This window comes from Macaca mulatta, chromosome 3, assembly GCF_049350105.2.
Source record: "Macaca mulatta isolate MMU2019108-1 chromosome 3, T2T-MMU8v2.0, whole genome shotgun sequence".
In the NCBI taxonomy this organism is placed as follows: Eukaryota; Metazoa; Chordata; class Mammalia; order Primates; family Cercopithecidae; genus Macaca; species Macaca mulatta.
This window is the reverse complement of record NC_133408.1, coordinates 78,101,572-78,115,068: the sequence shown is the minus strand read 5'-3', so window position 1 is coordinate 78,115,068 and position 13,497 is coordinate 78,101,572. Positions and strand designations below refer to the sequence as shown.

The window sequence follows — 13,497 nt, the reverse complement described above, 5'->3', positions numbered from 1 at the left end:
TAATGGGAAGACTCATACAGTGACTGGCCCCTGAGAAGTGTCCAGTGAAGACAGGGCTTAGCTAGGATTGCTGTTTTGCCTAATGCTTTGCGTGATTAAAAAAAAAAGAAGAAGAAGAAGAAGAAGACCATCCTTCTCTCTAGGAGTAATGCCCAGAGTAGGTGATAGACGCATCAACACCACCATCCAGCCAGACGCTGCAGGGACAGCAAGCCAGGGTCCAAGTGGAAAGGCGGTAGGCTTGGGAACCAGCTCAGAGTCAATACACAGCCACTGCCACTCGCCAACTCTGTCACCTTAGTAAAATGGCTCTCCCCCTAGAGCCTTGGTTCCATGCTTTAGTATCCTCACAGGGTGTTTGTGAACATCCCATGACTCCGAGATTGTGAAAACATTTAGAAACCCTCAGGGCGAAGGTTAACTCTGTCCAGGAAAGAGGACCAGTAAAAGCTTCATGAGGCTGAGAGGCACCTTGGAAGAAGAATAGGGTTTCAGCACATTCTAGGTGTTGGAGGAATGGGGGAATCTAGGCAGATGTTTAAGATCAATGAGAAACCATGCTGACCACGAGGGCTGGAGTGGGGGCCTAAGGACATGACAGAGGAGCAGGGCATCTTCCCAGCATAACTCAGGTGCCCTTGGGGAAGCAGGAAAAGCAAAGGTGTCCTAGGCAGCTGTGCCACAGGATGAATGGCTTCAGATACCAGGTGAGAGAAGAACCCTTCATTCAGTCAGCAGGAAAGAAGCATTGCCTTATTTTTCATGAGAGCGATGGCTAGGATAGTAAAGACATCAAGTACCAAAATATGACTGGAAAAGGGAGAGTGCAGAGGCGGTGGCAGCAGGCATGGAAAGAGGGGCTTGTGAAGGAGAAGGGCTGCCGTCAGAGGAACATAGGGCTGAAGGCAGGGATCGGGTGAGGGAAACCATGAGTCACACTGACTCCAGTAGACTAGTGTGCCCTTGATGAAAAGGGTAACACCAGGTTCTGGGAAAAGACGGGGTTCTGTTTTTGACGTGTTGATTTTCAAGGACTTCTGGTGTCTGTGACACATGGGGAAATTGTGGTGGGAGAGAGGTGGGGCCAGAACAGGGGCTAGTGAGGCCAAGGGTCCCAGAGGGCACCTGTTGACCTGCAGGATGACAGGAAGGGGGAAGGACAGAGGCAAGACCAAGTCCTGGGCACCAGCCTCCCTCTTGCAGCTTCAAACAGGGCTCCATTTTGACCTTTTGATTAATTAGAGATTTGTCATAGGGTGGGGGTTGAGAGGAGCAAGGGAGAGAAGGATTCAGTGTACATAAAGTATGAAAGTCACTGGCTTAGCCAGTGGGGAGTTGTCCACATACACTTGAGCCTTTAGACCATGAGAACGAGGGAGGCCTTGCCATCCTGAATGGAGTAGGAGTGAGGTCCTGTGCTGAGCATAAGCTGTGGGATTCTAGCAGCACTGGGCACAGGGCCCAGCATCTGCTTGGAGGCCCCCGGGGTGGACACAGTGACAGAGAGATGGGTGGTGACTGGGATTTGGGCAGAGGTAAGGCAGCGAGTGTGTGCAAGGGGAGTGAAGGGTTACTGACCTTAAGAAGCAGGGACGGCATCCTCTGTCAGGTGAGGAGCCTGGAGAATGCTTTGGTGAATGAACATTTGCAGCCCCTTTTAGCTTTTGGAGACTTGAAACCAAATGAGAAATTCATCTGTGAAACTCTCCTGGAGCCACTCCCCAACCCCCACCCTTGTGAGACCACAATGTGGGCGTTGGCTTGAGATGCTTCTGTGTTAGTAGAAGAAATAAACAACACAGTGCTCTGATGAGGCAAGGCGAAGATGAAAAAGGAGTACCCAGGGGACGTAGTAGGAACAGTGGACGAGGGTAGCAGAAGAGGAGTTTGGAGCAAAAGACTCACAAGCAGCTGCATAATCTGTTGGTGATTGGCAGTTCATTTGTAAAAACGATGCCTCTTCCTGCCCTAAAATGCCTACCTTACCCCCGCTTCAACTTGATGAGATTTCCATCAGTCACTCCCAATGTGTCACGGCTTCTGCAGCCCTAAAATTAAGAGGTGAGTGAGTCTCTAAGGCCCCTCTTCGCTTCTTGGATGCTGAGTTTAGCCTTCATGTGAACGTGGAAAGAGAGTAGGAATACAGCTGTTCTCACACAAGCTGGCCCAATAGTGGTTCACTTGGAAGAGCCCCATGCTTCAGAGTCAGCTCCAGCTAGGAGTGACTGGTGGCCTTGAGCGTGGTGCTGGGCTTAGTGTTGCCATCTGTGGGATGGGTGTGGGTCTGTTGCCCTGCCTCCTCCCAGAGCTGTCCTGAGGCTCAGAAGGGGTGATGGATGTGATGGTGCTCCCAACACTAGAAAGCATCTTAAGAATGTAAGATGATATGATTTTCATGATGACTATTGCTCAGAGTGGCATATAGTTTTGCTTTATTGATCCATAACCTATGATTAAAATTTTCTCCTTAAACTTTGACATGAGTGTGAATGAGTATTTGTTTTGCCAGCAACATTCCTCACCACTGGGGCCATTAAAGATTTCCCCCTCTGAGATCATCAAATACAGGTCAACAGGACTGATTAATCTAATTAGAAAAGAGCTTATATTAAATAGCAATGATAATTGTTTTTAGTCTGTCTGGTGCTTGACTTGGGAACATTTTTGAAATAGAGAAAAACACAAAGAGGAAAACAACAATTACCAATATTTGTGCTACCCATTATAATTATGTAGGTATATTTTCTTCTTTTATAAGAAAAAGAAACCCTGTTATATTGTTAAAATAACACGAAGTTAATATAAAGAATTTTAATGCAAAGATTAATGTTTTCAAATCACCACAAAGCCCAACATCCGGAAATTACCAATATTAAAAGTAGATAAGTAACATTCTAAATATCTTCTGATGCATATGTATGTGAGTGGATAGGCTGATGAACTAGGTGGATCGATGGATTGGTAAATATGAAATACTTTCATAAAGATTCCAACATATCATACATGCCTTAAATTCAAGAGGTGAAGAGAGACCCGAACAAAAGTGGAGAAGTGGCTTATCTTAAATATCCTCTCACATAAAGGAATATTATTTTTAAAGGATCCTCTAAGATTAAAAATATGTATTATGAAAAACATTAAGAAATTTGAATTTTTTTAATCCAGTTGTTTCAAGTTAAGCAGTATTGACTGGCTCACTGCTTTGAAAAATAAGGACAGTATTCCAGTTCACATTCAGTGTTCCAGTGTTCACATTATCTTATTATTTTTACATTGTCCAGCTTTGTAATATTCATACTCTATTCTGTAATCATAATTCATAGTAGTTTATTTATTACTAACGCTATTTAAATAGATTCAAAGATCAGACCCTACCCTTTTATTCTTATTTCTGTTTATTTTGATTAATCTCTTAATTGATTGGACTTTACATTCAAGCAACTTTTTTAAAAAAGGTTTCTATAGATGTTCTATTTCTATCACTGTATTGTGTTTGAGGATGTTGGCCTGTTGCCTTCGTAATTGACGAGCATTTTGACAGAGTCTATGATCTTGGGCCACTCTTTCTTTTTCTCCCTTGAGAACTTTTTAGATTTTGCTGATGGCCCTTCTTGTTGAATGTTGCTGTGGAAACATCAAGTCTAGTATAACTGTTTCTTCTTCAAGGTGATTTGCATTTTATTCCTGAATGCTTGAGGGTTCTTTCTTTAACCTTGAAGTTAAATACCCTAATTAGGATGTATCTTGGTCTATTCATTCTGAATAAAAAATACCTGCCATTTAATCTAGAAAGTCCCTTTTTTTTCTCTCTTTATTTCTGGGAAATTCTCTTTTATATAAATATGTTTTGTTCCATCTATTGTGATCTCTGTTGAGGGATACCAGTTGTCCATATGTTAGATAATTTGTCTTCCATATCTGTTAACAGTTCTTTAAGTTTTTTGTTTATTTCTCTGTCTATTTTTACATTTACTCACTGTTCTCTTGTGGTTTTCCTCTGTCAGTAATTTAATTTTTAGTAGTTCCTGTTCTATTACTAACTCTATTTAAATAGATTTAAGGATCAGACCCTGCCCTTTTATTCTTATTTCTATTTTGATTAATCTCTTAATTGATTGGACGTTACATTCAAGCAACTTTTTTTAAAAAGTTTCTATAAATGTTCTGTTTCTATCATTGTATTGTGTTTGAGGATGTATTTTTAATCCATGCATTAATTCTGTAATAATATTATTTTGCTCCTTGTCTTGTCTCCTGAGATCCGAAATCTCTTTCTTCCTCTTATTCTGTTGCTTTTGTATTTTATTTTGAATATTTTTAAAATTGATTCCATGTTATGAAGCAGTTATGAGACATTTCCTCTCTTCTTGGAATTAAGGATTTTTTCTCCTAGGAGGGACTCGATGGTCTGTGTTTTACTTCTTTCTTTCCCTGTATTTCTAGAAAATATTTTATTAGTAACCCTGACATTTCTTTTCATCTTGCTTATTCTTCTTGGTCTGATATAGCTTGATTGACATTTCAGCCTTCTTCCCACTACATTTTTCTTTCCTGTGAGAGCTATTGAGTTTTCTAAATCCTGAAAGAATGACAAAGATGGGGTTGGAGGAGTCTGGTGAGGCAAAGTGCAGCCTTTGTTAAAATACTTTTCCTTTGCTCTCTCTCCCTCATCTGAAATTTAGTTACATACCCTAAGCCATCAGCACTGTACCTACTTGGGGAATGCTTTCATCCCCACAGGAGATTCTCTGGGGCTTCGAGCCATCTTCCTCTTCAGTGTAGACCACAGAGGACTTTGCTTCTGTCCCAGGGAGCCTGCAGGGGCTCACTTCTCCATGGTCATCTGATTCTTGTCAGCCAAGGTTTCAACTGCTTTTCTGATCAGAACAGGGAAAATATACCTATTTGAATCATGTCTTTATAGATACGAGGATATGAGGGAAAATGCTGAGGTTATTCTTGACTCACACTAAAGATTTGGAAATGAGATGAGCAGCGAAGCTTTGCCCTACATCTCTTTCCAGAATTTCTAGTCTTTGAGTGTGTGTCTGTGTGTACTCACACACACCATAATGAAATACATATTATATATAATTATGTTTATATATAATATTCTATGACTATACATGACCTGTTCCTTTAGCTGATTGCTGTTGGTGAAATTTAGAGGTTTTTATTTTTCTTGTTTCATTGGGTATTAAGGAAGAGAAATTCTATGGTAATTTTCATGTGCCACAGTAATCTGACATATATGTTGATTTTTTTCCTACACCCATTTGTTGTGATACCAAGTTTGAAAACAACAGATTTCAGGGTTGCTTGGGAAACCACACAACCATGCCTTGGGGAGAGACAGGATGATTAGGTGGGAAAGCACCCTTTTGGTGGGGCTGTAAAGACTTCTATATTTAGCAAAATTGGCTACAAAGTCCATTCCCCTCAGTTTCTTACGTTTCTTGCTGTGATTCGGTAGAGGGATAGACTTGGATACAAACTAGAATGGATTCATTCTGTTCTGGAGTTAGTGTAACAAGACATTTAGCTGCTCAACACAAAAACAGAAACAAAAATTTGTGTGGTTTCAGTAATGCTATACAATTACTTTTTCTGACCTTTAATGGAGAGAAACACCACTTCTTTGGTCCCTACCATCAGCTTCATAGGGGTTTCATCCTGTTCTGTTTCTGGAAGGGCGTAACTGGCCATGCACAAGTTTTCTTTCTGTAATCAGAGTATATGTCACTTCTGACCACCAGTAGATGAAAACAAACAGAAACTAGGCTATTATATGATACATACCCATTGCAAAATAAGACATGAAACTCAAAGGTACTTTATGGTATAATTGGGCATATATTCCTGGACAATTCTTAATGGTCACAGATTTTATAAAAGGACTATTAGTAAATGTATGAATTACAGAGTAGTTTATCCTTCTGTTAGTAAGAACCAGCTGATGACCTCAGTGTCAGGTGCAGCGTGGGAGGTGTTGGGACCTTCCCTTGCCACCACCCTCACCAGCCATCATCAGCCATAACCTGCACATTGGGGAAGTTTTGAATTATCCCTCACTTTTGCCCCTCTTCAAGCTGTTCTTTCCACAGTGAATGAGAAGGCCACTTCTTCCTTCAAACCGTTCATTGGTTTCCATTTTCTTTTAGACAAAGTCTCTGCCTAGCTGGCCTCTGCCTGCCCCTCCTGCCTACCTCTCCAGCACTGCCCCCACCTAGGGCTCTGGTTCCCCAACCTTCACTCAGTCCTGCCACACCTCCCAGCCCGTTCTCCCTTCAGAAACTTCCTTCTTCTTGTCCCCAACACTGAGACACAAAACCCTCCTTGTCTGGCTGACTCTTACAAGATCAGAAACCTGTGTAATGCTCTCATAGCAAGCTCCCCTTGTCTTCGTGGATTTCTCAGATGGGAAGGAATTATCTGTGCAATCATGCATGAACTTCTACCTACCCTCCCTTAGTAGCTGTCTGCTGCGAAGGATGGGGACCATTCTCACTTGCTCACCATTCTGTCCCTCTGCCCAGTCCAGATGTGTTGAAGGATGGAAATATACAGAGTAGTGGTAAAATATAAACCATTCAGACATTCCAAGGATGGGCTTATGTGCTTTGACTCATTTATGTACCACCACTGAAAGTAGAACACAGCCGCAGTGTTGCCAGTAAGAGTGCAGACAGTTACTGTAATTAATGAATTTGCTAATTAAGCCATGATTTCATACCGAACTTATGACCAACATATTGAGAAGGTGTGCCTTCAAGGAAATTTATTTTTTGTATTACGATATTTACTACAAAGCTAATTGAAGAAGCCCAATCTAGGCTCTGATTTCACCATTGCCAGGGAAGTGAGTTCACGGACTCCTATGAACTGATGATGTTAGATCAGAAGTGTCTCGAGGCCAGGGCCCAATCACTGCTGAGGCCTCAGCAGTAGTTCCTTGTACATCAAGAATTCTCAGTACTTTTTAAAAATAACAGATGAATAACAACTATTTTCCCTGTAGCTCCCTTGCTATGCCTCCTACCCTCCACCACATGTTTCTGGGGAGCCCTGCTTCAGGCCTGCCAACTACAGATAATTACTTTTGAGTATCCTTTCCACTCTCATCACAAGACAGAGCTCATCTACCTTTGGGTTATTTGTCAAAAATGTGTCATTTTATTACAAAAATAAACAATCATCATGTATTTTGATTAAATTTTACACTAGATTATTAAAAGTATTAAATACAATTATTAAAATTATTAATTTAACATTATATCACATATTTTAAATATATTGTATATAATGAATAAATTATGTATTTTAATTCAATAAATGTATAAATTAGCCAGTTGTAAATTACTGAGAACACTCTACTGAAAAAGCATCATTTAAAATACACTATTTAAAATATTAAATGAAATACAATAACATAATTAAATTAATCTTGTGTTCCCCTATTTATTCATTTATCCAACAAAATCGCTTTAAGTGCCTATGATGGGTGGGTCCTGGCTTGGTGCCCCCTAGACAGATGCATGGGCCTTCCCCCAGCCCGTCAGTGTGGTGCAGGTGTGACGTGTCCGCAGGTGTGTGTGTATGTGTGCAGGTGTGGGGTCCGCAGGCGTGCTGGGCCCCCAGGCGGTGTTCCCCCTTCCCTCCCCGGGTGTAGATTTCAGCTGTTGCTGCGGGACCTGACCAGTTCCGGAGGTGGCCGCGCCCCACTCACTGTCGCCTGCTTTCCACAGGGGACAAGGGCCTGTCCGACACGCCCTACGACAGCAGCGCCAGCTACGAGAAGGAGAACGAAATGATGAAGTCCCACGTGATGGACCAAGCCATCAACAACGCCATCAACTACCTGGGGGCCGAGTCCCTGCGCCCGCTGGTGCAGACGCCCCCGGGCGGCTCCGAGGTGGTCCCGGTCATCAGCCCCATGTACCAGCTGCACAAGCCGCTCGCGGAGGGCACCCCGCGCTCCAACCACTCGGCCCAGGACAGCGCCGTGGAGAACCTGCTGCTGCTCTCCAAGGCCAAGTTGGTGCCCTCGGAGCGCGAGGCGTCCCCGAGCAACAGCTGCCAAGACTCCACGGACACCGAGAGCAACAACGAGGAGCAGCGTAGCGGCCTCATCTACCTGACCAACCACATCGCCCCACACGCGCGCAACGGGCTCTCGCTCAAGGAGGAGCACCGCGCCTACGACCTGCTGCGCGCCGCCTCCGAGAACTCGCAGGACGCGCTCCGCGTGGTCAGCACCAGCGGGGAGCAGATGAAGGTGTACAAGTGCGAACACTGCCGGGTGCTCTTCCTGGATCACGTCATGTACACCATCCACATGGGCTGCCACGGCTTCCGTGATCCTTTTGAGTGCAACATGTGCGGCTACCACAGCCAGGACCGGTACGAGTTCTCGTCGCACATAACGCGAGGGGAGCACCGCTTCCACATGAGCTAAAGTCCTCCCGACCCCCGCCCCACCCAGCCATCCCAGGAAAAGCACAAGGACTGCCGCCTTCTCGCTCCCGCCAGCAGCATAGACTGGACTGGACCAGATAATGTTGTGTTTGGATTTGTAGCTGTTTTTGTTTTTTGTTTGAGTTGATTGATTGGGGTTTGATTTGCTTTTAAAAAGATTTTTATTTTTAGAGGCAGGGCTGCATTGGGAGCATCCATAACTGCTACCTTCCTAGATGTTTCCCCAGACTGCTGGCTGAGAGTCCCTCACCTGTTGCTTCCTAGAATCCCCTTCTCCAAGCGATTAGTCTAAATTTTCGAAGAGAAATAGATAAAACACGGCACAGCCTGGGAAGGAACGTGCTCGTCCCTGTTCTAAGCACTGGGTTTGCGCACCAGGTGTCTTTTTCCAGTCCCCAGAAGCAGAGAGCACAGCCCCTGCCGTGTGGCTCTGCAGGTGAGCAGACAGGACAGGTGTGCCGCCACCCAAATGCCAAGACAGCAGGGCCAACAACCTGTGCCCAGGCCAGTTTCAGGCCACATGCATCTAAGGCGGAGAGGCTACACTGTTGAGAGAAAATACTATTTTAAGTCATATTCTGCGTAGGAAAATGAGTTGTTTGGGGAAAGTTGTGTCTGTCAGACTGCCCTGGGTGGAGAGAGACGCTGGGCTAGAGCCTTTGGGATCCTCCTGGATTCGCTGGCTTTGCGGAGGCTGCTCAGATGGCCTGAGCCTCCGGAGGCTTGCTGCCCCGTAGGAGAAGCCTGTCTTCCCGTGGGCATATCTGGGGAGCCCTGTTCCCCGCTTTTTCACTCCCATGTGTTTAATGGCCCCCAAAGTCTGTCACTACAATTTAAACACCAGTCCCGAAGTTTGGATCTTAATTCTTTTTGAACCTCTCAAATGGCAACATTCCTCAGAAACCAAAGCTTTATTTCAAATCTCTTCCTTCCCTGGCTGGTTCCATCTAATACCAGAAACCTCTTTTCCTGAGGAAATCCAATCCTGGCCCTCATTTTAATTATGTACATCTGTTTGTAGCCACAAGCCTGAATTTCTCAGTGTTGGTAAGTTTCTTTACCTACCGTCACTGTATATTATTCTCGTTTTAAAACCCATAAAGGAGTGATTTAGAATGATCATTAATTTTCAGCTCAGTGAAATACTTGAAGCCCAGCATCTCTGTTGCTAACACACTGAACTCATCTGTTTGAAACTAAGCTGTCAAACATGTTGAAGCTCTTTACTGTAAAGGCAAGCCACCATGTGTGTCTACACATACATAGGATGGCTGGCCCCGCGCCTGTAAGATATTGGAATGCACAGGGCAATCGAGGGACTGAGCCAGACCTTCGGAGAGTAATGCCACCAGATCCCCCAGAAAAGAGGAGGCAGGTGGCACTGCAGGTGAGAACCCTACCCGTCCATATTATGACATGGAGGCACTGAAGCCCAAGGAAGGTGTGTGGAGATTCTAATCCCAACCAGCAAGGGTCTCCTTCAAGATTAATGCTATCATTAAGGTCATTACTCTCAACCACCTGGGCAATGAAGAATATACCATTTCAAATATTTACAGTACTTGTCTTCACCAACACTGTCCCAAGATGAAATGAAGCAACAGAGAGGAAATTGTACATAAGCACCTCAGCATTTAATCCAAACAGGGGTTCTTAGTCTCAGCACTATGACATTTTGGGCTGAATACTTATTTGTTAGGCAGGAGCTCTCCTGTGCATTGTAGGATAATTAGCAGCATCCCTGGTCACTACCCAATAGACGCCAGTAGCACCCCAAATTGACAACCCAAACTCTCCAGACATCACCAACTGTCCCCTGTGAGGAGAAATCACTCTTGGTGGAGAACCACTGACCCAACTGAATTCTAAACCAATCAAAAGTCTGGGAAGCCCTCCCTGTCTCCCAAAAAAAAAAAGTAGAAAAGCACTTGAAGAATATTCTCAATATTCCCAGTCAGCAGTATCAAGCCTGACTTGTGTTCCTGTGGAATCATTATAAATTCTATAAATGAATTATTCCCCTTCAGTCTTCAAAAATATATTTCCTCATAAACATTTGAGTTTTGTTGAAAGGATGGAGTTTACAAAGATACCATTCTTGAGTCATGGATTTCTCTGCTCACAGAAGGGTGTGGCATTTGGAAACTGGAACAAACAAAATGGCCGCAACAATGCACTGAGTGAAGGAAGAGAGAGAGAGGAGCCAAGGGCTTTAGACAGTCCTCCTTCAATATGCAATTACAGAGAAAGATGCGCCTTATCCAAGTTAATATCTGTAAGGTGAGAGCCTTCTTAGAGTCAGTTTGTTGCAAATTTCACCTACTCTGTTCTTTTCCATCTATCCCCCTGAGTCAGTTGGTTGAAGGGAGTTATTTTTTCAAGTGGAATTCAAACAAAGCTCAAACCAGAACTGTAAATAGTGGTTGCAGGAATTCTTCTCTAAACTGCTTTGCCCTTTCCTCTCACTGCCTTTTATAGCCAATATAAATGTCTCTTTGCACACCTTTTGTTGTGGTTTTATATTGTAACACCATTTTTCTTTGAAACTATTGTATTTAAAGTAAGGTTTCATATTATGTCAGCAAGTAATTAACTTATGTTTAAAAGGTGACCATATCATGTACCAAAAGTTGCTGAAGTTTCTCTTCTAGCTGGTAAAGTAGGAGTTTGCATGACTTCACACTTTTTGTTGCGTAGTTTGTTCTGTTGTATGATGGCGTGTGTGTGTGTCTTGGGTACTACTGTGTACTACTGTGTGCCTAGATTCCATGCACTCTCATTGTGTTTGAAGTAAATATTGGAGACGGGACGGTAACTCATAACAGGTTGGCCTGTTGATTACAGCTAGTAATTGCTGTTTCTTGTTCCTCCCCCTCTCTGACACCCCAGCTTCCCAAGATGTGGAAAGCCTGGATCTCAGCTCCTTGCCCCATATTCCTTCTGTAATTTGTACCTAACGAGTGTGATTATCCTAATTCAAGAGTCACTAAAAATCATCACATTATCATTGCATATCAGCAAAGGGTAAAGTCCCAGCACCAGTTGCTTCACATACCAGCATGTTCCATTTCCAATTTAGAATTAGCCACATAATAAAATCTTAGAATCTTCCTTGAGAAAGAGCTGCCTGAGATGTAGGTTTGTTGTTATATGGTTCCCACCCCCCCAATTTTTGTGCTTTTTTCTTGTTTTGTTTTGTTTTGTTTTGACTGCACTGTGAGTTTTGTAGCGTCCTCTTCTTGCCAAAACAAACGCGAGATGAACTGGACTTACGTAGACAAATCATGACACCAGTGTATCCTTCCTTTCTTCAGTTCCAGCAATAATGAATGGTCAACTCTTTTAAAATCTAGATCTCTCTCATTCATTTCAATGTATTTTTACTTTAAGATGAACCAAAATTATTAGACTTATTTAAGATGTACAGGCATCAGAAAAAAGAAGCACATAATGCTTTTGGTGCAATGGCACTCACTGTGAACATGTGTAACCACATATTAATATGCAATATTGTTTCCAATACTTTCTAATACACTTTTTTATAATGTCGTGTGTGGTGATTGTTCAGGTCGAATCTGTTGTATCCAGTACAGCTTTAGGTCTTCAGCTGCCCTTCTGGCGAGTACATGCACAGGATTGTAAATGAGAAATGCAGTCATATTTCCAATCTGCCTCTATGATGATGTTAAATTATTGCTGTTTAGCTGTGAACAAGGGATGTACCACTGGAGGAATAGAGTATCCTTTTGTACACATTTTGAAATGCTTCTTCTGTAGTGATAGAACAAATAAATGCAACAAATACTCTGTCTGCCCTATCCCGTGAAGTCCACACTAGCATGAGAGAAGGCCCATCAGAGCAGGAATCTGCCGAGACTTCCTCCCAGTGAGATCCCAGTATGAGAGGGAGAAGAGATGGACCTCGGGACAGCTGCAATACCACTTGGGAACACATGTGGTATCTTAATGTGGCCGGCGCAGCACTTCAGTGCGACAGACCTCCCGTCTACAACAGTGCTGGACGTGGGCATTCTGGGCCCCAGTCTGGAGGGTGGGTGGAGATAGAGGGCAACAAGAGATACATTTCCAGTTCTCCACTGCAGCATGCTTCAGTCATTCTGTGAGTGACCGGACCCAGGGTGGTGGGAGCACAGAGGACAGAGTGACCACAGCGAGTACACCTTCAGCATAGGCAGTTTGCAGAGCCACATGCTATGCCAGGACTGAGTCAGTGATGGGAGGTTTGCCTGAGCTCTGCCACGGAATTGTACTACAACAGACTCTCTGTGGTGAAAATCCTTGTCCCTTTCGGATGACTAGCCAGACATCATTTGGGTTCAGATCTAGCAAATCAAGTGAGGTGACTACCTTTAATGTGGCACAACATCAGACCTAAACAAGATGAAATTCTAGTGACATAAACAGTGGATTGGGTTTCACATCCGGGCCTGGCACCACTACCCAAGAAGGACTTTTTAAAATATCTTTGCCAAGGCAGCATCTTTAGGAGAACTTTTCAGCCTCCTTAGGTTACCTCATTGAGGGATCATGTTGTATACATGTACATATACATATAATGATACATCTGTTTGCAAATTTGTCCAGTCATTTTTATAGCTACACCCTGCACATTTCCAGTGATCATGGTGCAAAAAATAATAATAATAAAGAATACCTACAGTTAGTTAAAAATAACCTGGACTCAAACTAAGAGGAAAAAGTAATTCAGAAGGGTGAGAGGTAGGACAAGAGGGTGAGAAATATGTTGATGTATATTTTTGTAAAACTGTATGGTACAGCCTAGCAGCTCAATGCCTTAGGAAGCTAGACCAGCAATGTAGTGACATAAAAGAGAGGTTCCAAAACTCTTTTAGGAGCCATGGGGAGGATGACAGCCTTCATTTCTTGGTTTTCAGTACCTTGTCTTTTACAAAGTCATAAGAATTATCCTCAACATAGCCTTTGACGCTGTAAATCTTGAGTATTCATTTACCTTCTTCTGATCTCCTGGAAACAGCTGCC

At 43.3% G+C, this 13,497-nt stretch overlaps 1 protein-coding gene across 50 annotated transcripts in view; it reads left to right on the top strand.

The window, feature by feature from the left end:
* The window catches only part of IKZF1 (IKAROS family zinc finger 1), a 100,685-nt gene extending 88,403 nt beyond the window's left edge, over nt 1-12,282 (top strand). For all 50 annotated transcript variants that reach the window (XM_077996775.1, XM_077996770.1, XM_077996767.1 and 47 more), the window contains one exon: nt 7,746-12,282. In XM_077996775.1, the coding sequence (XP_077852901.1) occupies nt 7,746-8,455 (710 nt within the window). In that variant the 3' untranslated portion in view covers nt 8,456-12,282. The remainder of the gene's footprint in view (nt 1-7,745) is intronic.
* Nucleotides 12,283-13,497: the final 1,215 nt, after the last annotated feature.